The sequence below is a fragment of the Alosa pseudoharengus genome, unplaced genomic scaffold, assembly GCF_046254945.1.
Source record: "Alosa pseudoharengus isolate Yale_2024_CS ecotype anadromous, Long Island Sound unplaced genomic scaffold, YU_APseudo_1.1 YU_APseudo_1.1_scf_22, whole genome shotgun sequence".
Taxonomy (NCBI): domain Eukaryota; kingdom Metazoa; phylum Chordata; class Actinopteri; order Clupeiformes; family Clupeidae; genus Alosa; species Alosa pseudoharengus.
This window is the reverse complement of record NW_027468680.1, coordinates 13,229,103-13,242,047: the sequence shown is the minus strand read 5'-3', so window position 1 is coordinate 13,242,047 and position 12,945 is coordinate 13,229,103. Positions and strand designations below refer to the sequence as shown.

At 39.1% G+C, this 12,945-nt stretch overlaps 2 protein-coding genes across 2 annotated transcripts; one reads left to right on the top strand and one right to left on the bottom strand.

Annotated features, from left to right (window-relative positions):
- Positions 1-1,051: 1,051 nt before the first annotated feature.
- On the bottom strand, positions 1,052-6,301 carry LOC143139823 (uncharacterized). Its single transcript, XM_076300611.1, has 9 exons — positions 6,220-6,301; positions 5,183-5,458; positions 4,232-4,353; positions 3,943-4,081; positions 3,706-3,827; positions 3,046-3,156; positions 2,807-2,913; positions 2,620-2,719; positions 1,052-1,561 (listed from the first exon to the last, which is right to left on the bottom strand). Exons 2-9 carry the CDS (start codon positions 5,277-5,279, stop codon positions 1,445-1,447), a joined length of 915 nt encoding a protein of 304 aa, XP_076156726.1. The 5' UTR covers positions 5,280-5,458; positions 6,220-6,301; the 3' UTR covers positions 1,052-1,444.
- Positions 6,259-12,554, top strand: srp54 (signal recognition particle 54). The gene is made up of 16 exons (XM_076300610.1): positions 6,259-6,373; positions 6,700-6,797; positions 6,949-7,040; positions 7,128-7,212; positions 7,502-7,606; positions 8,023-8,089; positions 8,180-8,237; positions 8,452-8,602; positions 8,730-8,878; positions 9,129-9,229; positions 9,365-9,451; positions 10,239-10,312; positions 10,443-10,551; positions 10,760-10,930; positions 11,130-11,225; positions 12,051-12,554. The coding sequence occupies exons 2-16, from the start codon at positions 6,720-6,722 to the stop codon at positions 12,140-12,142; spliced, it is 1,515 nt and encodes a 504-aa protein (XP_076156725.1). The 5' UTR covers positions 6,259-6,373; positions 6,700-6,719; the 3' UTR covers positions 12,143-12,554.
- Positions 12,555-12,945: the final 391 nt, after the last annotated feature.

Below are 12,945 nucleotides of genomic sequence, written 5' to 3'. Positions count from 1 at the left end.
TGAGGAAGCGCGTAGGGGCGGTGTTTGCCATAGTACAAGCCTATCCTTCTACTGGTTCGTCATCCCGCCACTCGTGGGCTTGACCAATTATGTTTGCGTAAATTGCATAGTTAAGGATCAAAGGCCTGGAACTGGGGATTTCACAAACAAGCAGCATCAGACAATTCTATATATTCTTATAAGACGTAACGGTGTGGCTAATAAACCTGAAAGTGCTAACTCAAAAACTGCACTTGCTTAAATATCACTCTCATTCACACGGGTGTGTGTGTGTGGCGGTATGCCAGTCATTCTGCACGATTCTGCTAAGTATAAGTATACTCTTTTGATCCCGTGAGGGAAATTTGGTCTCTGCATTTATCCCAATCCGTGAATTAGTGAAACACACACAGCACACAGTGTACACACAGTGAGGTGAAGCACACACTAATCCCGGCGCAGTGAGCTGCCTGCATCAACAGCGGCGCTCGGGGAGCAGTGAGGGGTTAGGTGCCTTGCTCAGGGGCAATTCAGCCGCGCCTACTGGTCGGGGCCGGCAACCCTCCGGTTACAGGTCCGAAGTGCTAACCAGTAGGCCACGGCTGCCAAAGTAAAGCATTTTGTAAATGGAAATATATATCACCCTCTTCCTGTCACAGCAGCTTAAGGGAAATCACTGTAAACCTAAACAATCATTCATTTTTAACAAAGTTGATTCATGTGGAGTGTCATTGTTTGCATCTGTACTTACATAAAAGTGGACAACTATTTTGAAACAAGTCAATAAACCCAGCAACCGAGATGGAGCACAGAGTAGTCATAAACATACTGCAGAAAACTCAAGTTTGCACATGTATCAAAGATCCTTTAGTTTAGACAACATCCTCTGATTGTATGTGGGATGCCACTTCCTCGAGTAAGTTGGCACAACATACATCGTATGCTGGCAAGGGATGCCACTTCCTGTCTAATTATGCACAACATGTTTCTGTTTCAGCTCTGCTTAACACTGGAGCATGTAACTGAACAAAACGCAGAGACAAACCAGAATAAAACAGACCAGAAACCAGAGTTAAGAACATAATTCATTATTTTGTATTGGCTTTCAGTGTTATATAAAAGCATTGGAAGGAGTATAGGACAGTATAGATAGTAAAGAATATAGAAATTACAGATTTTGGGTGTAGTAACAAACCAGGACAATTTAAGTTATAAACATACCATATAGAGTACACAAGGTATTTACGCTGTAAGTTATTTACACTGTTAGTTATGACAATAATCTAATTTTATTATGTGTTGTTTGGGAGGTTCACTCCCATTTGCAATCTTAAAAGAGTCTATATCACTCCCATTTGCAATCTTAAAAGAGTCTATGTCTTTTTTGGAGTCTTTTGTGAATGTGCACGTGTCTGAGTATGCAAGTGTGTGAAAGGAAGTGAGTCACATGGCAAAATGACGTATGTCAAAGCACTTTATAGAGGTGAATTTGTTTGAATGAATCTGGATCGCAATCTTTGCTGAGGTATGCATCACAATTGACAGGAATTTCCTCAATCCACTGGCTAACATCAACCACCCCCTGCAATGAAAAAAGAGCAAAAATGAGTCACAAAGCAGTTCATGGAACATCAAAAACACTTTAAATGATGAAAAAGTAGTGAAAAAACAACCCTGATGCTGCAAGTGAACTTGCACCAGGTGTCATGGACAACCCAGGGGGGGGGGGGGGGGTCAAGAAATGTCTGTTATTTATCTATATCAAATTATAATTGCGATACGTATTCACATCTTATTGCACAGCAATTGTAGGTTTGTGTTTCAGGAATTCCATAAGAGACTGCATAAGCTAATTGGGCTAGCATACACATGTGCTCGTACTGTAACATCCTACAAGTCACAATGCTCAACCATGCCATCAGTCACATCACATGCACTTTTCCTAGATCTGACCATCCAGCCAACTTTTGTTAAAGGCAACAAGGACAGTGGTTAAGGGAAACCAACTGACAGAGTCATCATAGTATGCCTGGAGAGTCATCATAGTGTGCCTGGAGAGTCATCATAGTGTACCTGGAGTATGGTTACAGGGCTCAGAAACTCTAGCCTGGAGAAGAAAAAATTAAACACTCCAGGCACTAAAAGCACAATCTGTGATACTAATCCAATTCTAATCCAACATTTGTCAAATTTATGCCCAAAACTAGGGCTGCATGATTTGAGGTAAATATCTAATAGTGATATTGCAATTGTGATTTGATTTGCTATATTTATTTTTATTTTTTAAAGTCAAACTTCAGTTCAATTTTCCAAATTTCACTTTGTTGGGCCACTTCGATTTGGTAAGCATGCCCAGTGCATGAGAAGCACATGACTCATGTTAGGTAAGCTTCACTGTCTGTCACACAAGGAGGATGACATGAATATAAAAATCATAGATGTGACAAGATCAACCATTGGTACAGAGTTGAGAGCTGCACAATAAATTGCAGTCTTTGCAATAGTTGCACTTTCGGGGGGAAAAAATTCGATTAATTGTGCAGCCCTACTCAAAGCCCAATACATCAACTAACGCCATAAAAGTCCTTGAAAAATGTTTGACCTTTCAATTTAGTCATGTAAACACAAGTGAATACTTACACAATTTCCCTTGAGTTTAGTAAGAGCTTCTTGAATACTTGGAACAGTCACCAACAGACTATTTTTCTTACAGAAATTCTGACAAATACACTGCCATGCTCTGTGGAAAAAGGAAATCATATACTGTACCTTAACATGAATCAATGTATTTTATGAATATGAATGTTTTAATTATTTCTGAACTTACATCATTTGCCCATTGAGGTCCAAAAAATATTCAAACACATTGTTCATAATGAGAACATCAGCTTCTTTGAGAAGTGCTGCTTGAGAGCAGATATTGGCATGGATAACCTATTCACATAATTCAAAGATGTATAGCAATGGGTGCCTCATTTCAGGGTGTACACTGTGTGAATTGGTTGAGAATAGCTATATTTTCATTTAAATGTTAACATGTTAGCTTTTCTAAATTTTTAATTTTACCTGAATTCTATCACTGAATCCATACTTCTCTGCTGCCATTGATTGGAGCTGAACAAATTCCGCACTAATCTCCACTCCCACCAGCCTTGAAGCTGAGCTGTACAGATAACCCTGGAATTAACATTATACAGAGCACCTGGAGTCAAGGGAGTTGCATACACCAGACTTAGTTCTAGTTCTAGCGATTTGTGATACGATTTGAATGTCAATGAATTGATTCTGTTCAATATTCCAAATGTCTCTTTAATTTGTGCCACCCCTGATCGGTGAGCATGCCTAGTGCACAAGAAGCACAGCACCCCTGACCGACTGTGAAGCTCAACAATCAGAATTTCTGTGCCCCTTACACACTACGCAAACCCACCAACCAGAAGTGGCAGAGTATAGGTGCATGACATGAATAGGAAAGACATGAATGTGACAAAATTAACTGTACACAATTATTTGTATCTTTTGCAATTAGGTAATTGTGTTCATATTGCAATTGTGATTGCGATAATTGTGCAGCTCTAGTTAAGGCCCCATACCAATGTTTTGTGTGTGTAAGTGTGTATAGGTGTAACATACAATGCTAACTGGTGACTATGTGAACATTTGGATTCTAATTAGGATGTTATGGATATAATATTCTAATGTAATATTAGTGAAAAGTAGTCATACCCCATAAAGTACAGCTCCAAGCCTTGAGCCCACATCCACCAAAACTTTCCCAGATAGATCCGGAAGAACATGATGAAACAGAAACTTGAGCTCCAAAATGGAGAAAGAGTGGGATATAAATTCTGTAAACAAGAGAATGGGTGATTGGAATCAATACAGTATGTTCTCACGGCGACAACATGGACTAGCCCTTGACACATTCATCCAGTTGAGTGCCCTTGTGTTGTGTGAACCCACCAAGAGGAGCTGTCCTTTGGGAGCTACAGCCAAGGCAGTAGTGTCTACTCATCTTGCCCTCCTCACAGAGCAAATCCACAGCTTCATCGTCATACAGGAATGCATCAACGTGAATAGTAGGCTTGGGATTCTGTTGAGTCTAAAACAAAAAATTGCAGTGAGTGGTAGCACAGTGCCTTAACACTCACTGGCTGTGAACAATGTATTAGAATACATCTATCGGAATACAACCATAGGTTGGGTTGGGTTAGTGTTACCAGAGAATGTCTAATAAGGGCTCTGGTGTTACCTTCTGAATTGCCAGTGTCTCTGAGGAAAACATAGCCTCCAGAGGCAGACAGGTTCTGAGGTCCTCTGCAATACTCTGAAGTATCACTTTTTGATTATCGATTAAACAGTCATCCAAGTCATCTGTAGAGAAATATTATATTATATTATATTATATATTGCAGTGATGGCCAAAAGTATTGGCACCCATGCTAAAGTTGACTGAAAAGAGGAATATAAAATCATATTTTGGAAATTGATCTTAATGCCTTAAGTGAAAAATGAGGAAATATCTAACCTTTAAGGACACCAATTTTCTTAGTGAATGAATAATGTATCATAAATAAATAAATGTTCTTCCTTAAAATACAGGGGTCATAAGTATTGACACCCCTATGTTAAATTCCCATAGAGACAGGAAGATTTTTTATTTTTAAAGGCCAGTTATTTCATGGATCCAGAATACTGTGCATCCTGATAAAGTTACCTTGGCCTTTGGAATTAAAATAGCCCCACATCATCACATACCCTTCACCATACCTAGAGATTGGCATGGGTGTTATTTCAGTTAGCCTATTAGCTGGTTTGATGCTCATTGAGCTCAATGCAAATCAAACCAGCTAATAGGCTAACTGAAATAATAAAAAATTTCCATTCCACTCCATTATAGACAAAATACCAGCTGAGATCAGTTGCATTGTGTCCATCTTGGACACTTCAGCAGGATTTTAAGTGCATCATTATATACCATAAACCACCTTAATCTTGTTAAGCTTTACTAGCTACACAGCAGTGTAAAAAGAGCTGTGACTTCTTCAGTGCACATGTATACAAATGTGCGTGCCAGGATATTTGTTTGTGCATATAATTTACAGCACTGCTTGACATGATTGGGTTTTAGGGTTTAGGTTTAAAGCATAGGCTAATGTCAAGACATGATAGCAATTAGATGCAAAGCGTTTGTAGACTTTACCTGAGTTCTTCATCCAGTCGATTAACTTGGGTAACTCCTGAGGCTCTACCTGGGCTATTATCCGTAGAATTTCGGTTTTCGCGTCTGAACAGTTCATTGTGGAAGATTCGTGGATCTCAATTCCTTTAACCAAAACTCATGCTTTCCAAACAGAGTGGTGGAATCAAACAGCGACGAGGGCACGTGGATGTTTTAAGGGTCCTCTTGTTAATTCATAATATCAATAACAGTTCAACGTTCGTCTGATGCCATTAATCCTCTTTTCTTTGCAAAACACTAGATCACAATAAAGCAATCGTCATATGCATTACTCTTTCTTCATGATAAACATCTAGAAAAACACTTATGAGATCTGAGATTTCAGCTCCACCTTAAACGAGTATGACTTCATATGAAATCATTTCAATGTAAAAGTACCAAGAAGCAGATTTCTCTGAATAATGATCTGGTATCTGGTACACTGATTTAAAGTAATGTTGCAATTTTAGTAACTTGACTACCAGTATTTTCCCATGTCATTGCGTGTGTACCACTGAGGTCAGCAGCCTGTTTCCTTTAACCCGGAAGTTAAAAGAGGTTTGTGGGATTTTTTTTTTCCCATTTCGATGACGTTTATGATTGCCCGATACTGTTAGCTGCTGTGAACAGCCTAGGGAAAAGGTATGTGTCGTTTTCACAGTTTTGATTAAAAACAACAACTTTTCACGTTTATAAAAATGTCGCCATATATCTTAGGTGATGGGAAAGGGTGATTTTTCTGATTTAGTGGAGTCTGATTATTGTAGCTCGCTTAAAAACCAGCTAACGTTAGCTAACAGAAATAGTAGCTAGCGAATGCTAGCGAATGAAGTAGCTCGTCTACCGTTTCAGCGTATTCGGTGTGTCAACATCTTTGCTAGTTAGCGGGCCAAAGTGGCCGTGTTTACTCAGTTTGCAGCGTGTAACAGCTGTGCCTTGTGATTGTCAACGACCGAGACACTTGTCTTCTGCAGGAGTATGTTAATCGTCGTGTTCAATGTCATGGAGCACTTGTTTACCTTAAGTTTCTGTTCTTGTTTCCTCTGTGTAGTTAACGTATTTTCAGGATTGTTCTACCCAAGACCTTTGCTTCGTTTCCCCGTTGACAGCAGGTGACTGTTAAGCGCAACAGGGGGTATCCCCCTCTACGAGGCCACTTCCTTGTCTTGTCTTGTAAGTTGTGGTAAATTCAGATTCACATCTAAGCAACATTGTCATAACACCCTATGGTCAAACATTTGCCTTCCTTTGTCTTCTGAATCATCTGTGCACGTGTCATTGACGCCAGTGCATTGTTTTATTTACATATCGTTGGAAAGAAGAATAAAAACAAACATTAACGTTTGGCAACACAGCTCTGTAAGGAAGATGCCAAGTAGTCCTTGAGCAGAGCAAGGATCTCAAACGGCACTTTCACACACCCCTCTCTCTCTCTCTCTCTCTCTCTCTCTCTCTCTCTCTCTCTCTCTCTCTCTCTCTCTCTCTCTCTCTTTGTGTAGGTACCAGCTGAGTCGCAAACATGGTGTTGGCCGACTTGGGCAGAAAGATAACCTCGGCGCTGAGGTCTCTCAGCAATGCCACCATAATCAACGAGGAGGTAACATTAGAAATGGTCTAACGTTATGAATAGAACAAATGTATGATTAGAGTATCTGCAGTAGAAAATCTTTAGAAACACATGTAATAATAAAATGGTTATTAAACCCCTAGGAGTCAAGTGCATAATATTGATGTTTCTTGCCCCCCAGGTTCTAAATGCTATGTTAAAAGATGTATGTGCTGCTTTACTGGAAGCTGATGTCAACATCAGGCTAGTTAAGACGCTCAGAGAAAATGTCAAGTAAGTTATATCATCAGATATGGGCTGTTTGTATAAGGTTCTGTTTGTTTCCTGGCTCCCTATAATATGCTGTGTGATATTTTCTAGAGCTGCCATCGACCTGGAGGAAATGGCCTCTGGTTTGAACAAGAGACGAATGATTCAGCATGCCGTTTTTAAAGAGCTTGTTAAGGTTGGTTTTGTGCATTGTTAAAACACATCAGAGAGTTTTCTTTATGGATAGATTTTCAGGATAATGATATGTATGCAAGCACTAGTCAGTATGGAGCTGTTATTTCACAGTTGTTACATTCCATAGATACAGATATATCCATACATATCCTACAGATATTTCTCCATTACTCTGTCGGTACAGATATTTATCCATTATACTCAATTGTCATTAGATTTCCACTATGTCATTGACAAGTATGGTCTAATTGTGTGGAAATTAAGCCTTGTTTTCTCTGTTATACTCCCAGCTTGTGGATCCTGGAGTCAAGGCCTGGACACCAACAAAGGGAAAAAACAACGTCATCATGTTTGTAGGCCTTCAGGGCAGTGGGAAAACTACAACATGTTCAAAGGTACTCCATGCCAAACTTGTGTCCAGGGATAGACTTAGTGATGTGGTGATTTTAATACCACATGCTTTTGTCACATATAACTATTATTTTTGTAGTTTTGTCATGTGTAAATGTAGGCGAAAATGTTAATTGTGGTCAGTTTAGTTGAAAGCAATGAGCCAGGTAGATTGCATTAAGGCCTAATGTACCATATAGTTTCTTTCCAAAAGTGTTAAGTCTTTACATTTGACTTATTGAAATATTGGGAGGGTTTGAACTGAAGCAGGAAGCAAAATCTGGGAATTTGAGGACCACAATCTGTATAACTGAAAGAGTTTGGAATGTTGTTGAGATCAGCAAATGTTACAATGTTTGTGTAAAAAATCTTTGTTGAAAGCTCATTTGTAACTTCCATGCACTTCTCTGATATTTCTTAGCTGGCATATTACTACCAAAGAAAAGGATGGAAAACATGTCTGATCTGTGCCGACACATTCAGAGCAGGTAATGCAGGAAATGTATGTTGTCAGATATAACATACCATTTTTCAGAAGTAAAACAGAATGATTAAAAAGAAATGTGTTTGTTTTACAGGTGCCTTTGACCAGTTGAAGCAGAATGCTACAAAAGCCAGAATTCCTTTCTATGGGAGGTGAGAAAGCATTTTATTGGTATTCACACACTGAACTTTCTCATGCACCTACATTCATGTACCTTCCTTTAATACAGTGGCTGGACTGTCATCCCCTCCATAATCTCTCATTCCCTCCATTACCATTTGGCCATTTAATATTCTAAAACAATTGACTTTTGAAAATGATTTCATTCAGTGTACAGTGATGGCTGATCATCGTTTTTCTCCACAGCTACACAGAGATGGATCCAGTTGTCATAGCTGCTGAGGGTGTCGAGAAATTCAAGGTCGAGAACTTTGAAATCATCATTGTAGACACAAGCGGTCGACATAAACAGGAGGACTCTCTCTTTGAGGAGATGTTGCAAGTCGCCAATGCTGTGGTGAGTGTCATGCGATGATAGTTACCAAGCAAGAATAAATGATTGGAAGGTGGGAACTACAGGTATCGAGTCAGGCTTGGAAAATCAATATGTAATCTTGTGTGTGTTCCTTACTCTTGCCTTTTAGCAACCGGATAATATTGTGTACGTGATGGATGCCTCCATCGGTCAGGCTTGCGAGGCCCAAGCCAAAGCTTTCAAAGATAAGGTAGATGTGGCATCTGTGATTGTGACAAAGTTGGACGGTCATGCCAAAGGAGGTGGTGCGCTTAGTGCGTAAGTGAAATCCAGTTTAAGTCATCAGTTTAAGTCATTTTAAATATTCATTTTTTTTTACTTACAGTTTCAGTATAATACAATTATTTCACTGGATAATTGCTCACGTTAAATTTAGAAATTATTACTTGCATTATAACTGCAGCAAATGACTATTTCCAACGGAGATCTATGTGAAAAAAATTCACCAGATTTCTCCTTTAATTAAAAAAATTATTTAATTAAAATCTATTTGTTTTGACATCAACAGTGTGGCAGCTACGAAGAGTCCCATCATTTTCATTGGAACTGGAGAGCATATTGATGACTTGGAACCTTTCAAAACGCAACCTTTTATCAGTAAACTTTTGGGTAAGTTTGATCAAACACTCAATTTATGAATTCAATAGTAGTAAATAAATGAGTGGAATATAATATTATATAAGAACACTGTGAATGTGAATACATTATTAAACTATGTATACTGCATGTGACTGTTTTACACAGGTATGGGAGACATTGAGGGTTTGATAGACAAAGTGAATGAGCTGAAGCTGGATGACAATGAAGAGCTCATTGACAAACTTAAACACGGTGAGGATAACAATCCAATAATCACGCTCTGACATCTCGCTGATACAATAATTTGCATGTTGTGGAAAGATCTAGGTCAGTGTTTCTTAACTGGTGAGTCGTGGAACCATCCTGGGTGGGTCGCTTGTGGTTAAAAACAAACAAAAACAAAAACACCCATTTAAAATGCTACCTCAGATTTAATGTTGGACCTTTATTTTGATAGACATTTGTATGTCAGTCATTGCCACGGACATAGACAATATTTATGTGACTGGTCATGTTAGACATCATTTTAGCAGTAGCATGTAGGCTATGACCCTGAATATTTGAAGTAGGATATGGTTTCCCGTTAAATTGAGACAAAATGGGACCTAAAACCTAGTGTGCAGTGTTCACTGAATTGCTGGCACATGAGAGAAAATGCCACATGGAAACAAAGCACCCCTGTAGAAGACAAACCTGTTGAGTACTTTGAAAGGTGACATCAGGAGTTAAAGACTTGTACAAATGGAATGCCAAACACCAGCATGTTCCAAATGGAATGCCAAACACCAGCCTGTTCCAAACAAGTAAGCCTACAGGCACTTCACATGTCTCATGTACTGTAGTTCACCGTATCCGTTGCCTTAATCAGTAAAAAAATAAATGGGTTACGACTTAATGAACATGGGAAACTGTGGGTCCCAAAGCAAAACCAGTTAAGAACCACTGATCTAGATGCTTAATCTCAAATTGGTACTGCCTATGCTAAATGCATTAAGCAGAAGTGGAAATCCAAAACTGAGTGTTGATCTCTCCAAACCAGGTCAGTTCACCCTTAGAGACATGTATGAACAGTTCCAGAACATCATGAAGATGGGTCCCTTTGGACAGATTATGGTAAGGATGAGGATGACTTGTCAATGCAATTTTATATCTCAGATTTTATGAAATATATAGAAAAACGTTTCATCTGTACTGGTCGATCTTTATTATTTGTGATTTAAACTATCGGTATGTATATTTACAGGGCATGATTCCAGGATTTGGAACTGATTTCATGAGCAAAGGTAATGAGCAAGAGTCGATGGCCAGGTTAAAGAAGCTGATGACCATTATGGACAGCATGAATGACCAAGGTAAAAAAAAATCCTCATGTTACATATAATAAATAGAGTATATCATTACCTCTTTCCAAAATTGAGTTGACGTATGAATTTAATTAAATGAAAATTCTCTGACTCATGTAGAAGGATTCGATTCCAATCCGTAATGGATTAGAAAATGGATATAAAATCTGTTGTGTGTGTGTGTATAGTTTATTATATTTATTATTGTTTTCCACAGAGCTGGACAACAAAGATGGTGCCAAGCTTTTCAGCAAACAGCCCAACAGAATTCAGAGGGTTGCCCGTGGTGCAGGTGTAGCCACCAGAGATGTTCAGGAGCTGCTCACCCAATACACTAAATTTGCCCAGATGGTGAAAAAGATGGGTGGCATCAAAGGCTTGTTCAAAGGTAGATTATCAGGTTAACTAATCTGCAAATTTGATTTTGTCATTGTCACTGTCGTTATGAAAATAATTCTCTGGACCAAAATTGGTACACTAGTACATCTATTTATACGCAAAGTGCTGAGGGGTCAGCCTCTGAAATACTCTAAATGTAAAAACCTTTCATTTTAAAGTCTGCTTAATATTGTTGTTGTCCTTTTTAGGTGGTGATATGTCCAAGAATGTCAACCCATCACAGATGGCAAAATTGAACCAACAGATGGCCAAGATGATGGATCCCAGAGTTCTGCACCACATGGGTATGCTAACCAACAGCCTTCTCACCCTGAGACTGTATAAGTATAAGTATATATACTGTTTTGATCCCGTGAGGGAAATTTGGTCTCTGCATTTATCCCAATCCGTGAATTAGTGAAACACACACAGCACACACACAGTGAGGTGAAGCACACACTAATCCCGGCGCAGTGAGCTGCCTGCAACAACAGCAGCGCTCGGGGAGCAGTGAGGGATTAGGTGCCTTGCACCTTCAGCCGTGCCTACTGGTAGGGGTTCGAACCGGCAACCTTCCAGTTACAAGTCCGAAGCGCCAACCTGTAGGCCACAACTGCTGTTCAGTATTACCATTTGCTAGTTAACTGATGCCAATATACACTTGTACACAGAGTGTAGAGGGTAGTGTGCGTCCTTTGACGACTCAATGGTATTTTAAGCCCCCACCGTCGACTTCATGGCAGCGCTGCGACTGTCGACTTCAAGGCACCTAACCCTAACCCTTGCCTAACCCTAGTGCCTTCCATGCAGCGCTGCCTGGAAGACAACGTTGGGGGTTTAAAACACCAAACACCCCTTTGATGATACTTTTCAAGTGCAGCCAGTGGTGACTATTACTCCACTGCAGACAGTACACCTTAGTACTGATAGTATACTTAGTATCTTGATAGTACTACTCAAGATTACTTTTGGCCAGTTAACACGTACATTCATATACACTTGCAGTCCGAATACTAAGGCAATAGATTTTCAAAGCAAAGCTACGATTCTTTATTTCCCTAGAGATAGGTTGACAGTGTTTTGTTTTTTCCCCCCAGTAAACTCAACCTTTACTCTTCCTCCCTGTTCAGGTGGTATGGCAGGATTGCAGTCCATGATGCGGCAGTTTCAGCAAGGTGCGGCTGGCAACATGAAAGGAATGATGGGATTCAACAACATGTGAACCTCAGAGCCTTAAATAAAGATGTACAAATGAAAATGAAGATATTTTCATTTTAGAGAGTAAAGCAAGGGCAAGGCAGACGGACGTATTTCTTTATTTTTTTTTCTTCTCTGTTTTTGTTCTTTATTTGCCTCACGTAATATAATTCATAACTTGTAAAAAATAATGCAGAGGCATATGTACTTGTAACAAATGAAAATTCTGTGATTTTACAGTAATTACATTGGAAGACCAGTAGTCCAGAAAGCTAAGTATAGTCGATCATGGTACATCATCAGGGCATCCTTTTGTTTGCAAACAGACAGCTTTCATAATTGTGTTTTGAGTCAGAACCCATGGCAAATTATTAGTATGTGGCAAGATTTTTGTCATATGTTCTAATAAAATTTTATGGCAATATTTTTAACCGTGATTGTTTTGTATGGCTTTTATGTCTGTGATGAGCTTTGGAGAACCTGATGTTATTTTTTTTAAAAAAGAAAAAAGAATGCTATCAATCTGTAAATGGGGATTCATCTAGGTTTGATACCAAAACCATATAATGTGTTCTATACAATTAATAACCAAAATATGGTGAAATGTGGGTTATATTTATATTTTAGTTAATCCACGGAAGAGTATTAACTTCCCACTCACTGCGTAGGTGTTCTTTATATTGCTAACCCAACTTGAACTTGAAATTACTCGATATTATGAAACTACAACGTGGATGTGATTGGACGGAGCATGCCCCAGAATTTATTTTGGGAAAGGACCATTTTCAAGGCACCACCCCTCGACGTGGCAAATGTTTCATGCAGCCA

Excerpts from the sequence above, each read along its gene's own strand:
- srp54 (XM_076300610.1), top strand. The coding sequence starts at position 6,720 with ATGGTGTTGGCCGACTTGGGCAGAAAGATAACCTCGGCGCTGAGGTCT. Across the intron at positions 8,603-8,729 it reads TGCAAGTCGCCAATGCTGTG|CAACCGGATAATATTGTGTA; the intron begins GTGAGTGTCATG and ends CTTGCCTTTTAG. Across the intron at positions 9,230-9,364 it reads TTTTATCAGTAAACTTTTGG|GTATGGGAGACATTGAGGGT; the intron begins GTAAGTTTGATC and ends TGTTTTACACAG.
- LOC143139823 (XM_076300611.1), bottom strand. The coding sequence starts at position 5,279 with ATGAACTGTTCAGACGCGAAAACCGAAATTCTACGGATAATAGCCCAG. Across the intron at positions 4,354-5,182 it reads CGACTGGATGAAGAACTCAG|ATGACTTGGATGACTGTTTA; the intron begins GTAAAGTCTACA and ends ATTTCTCTACAG. Across the intron at positions 3,157-3,705 it reads TTGGAGCTGTACTTTATGGG|GGTTATCTGTACAGCTCAGC; the intron begins GTATGACTACTT and ends TGTTAATTCCAG.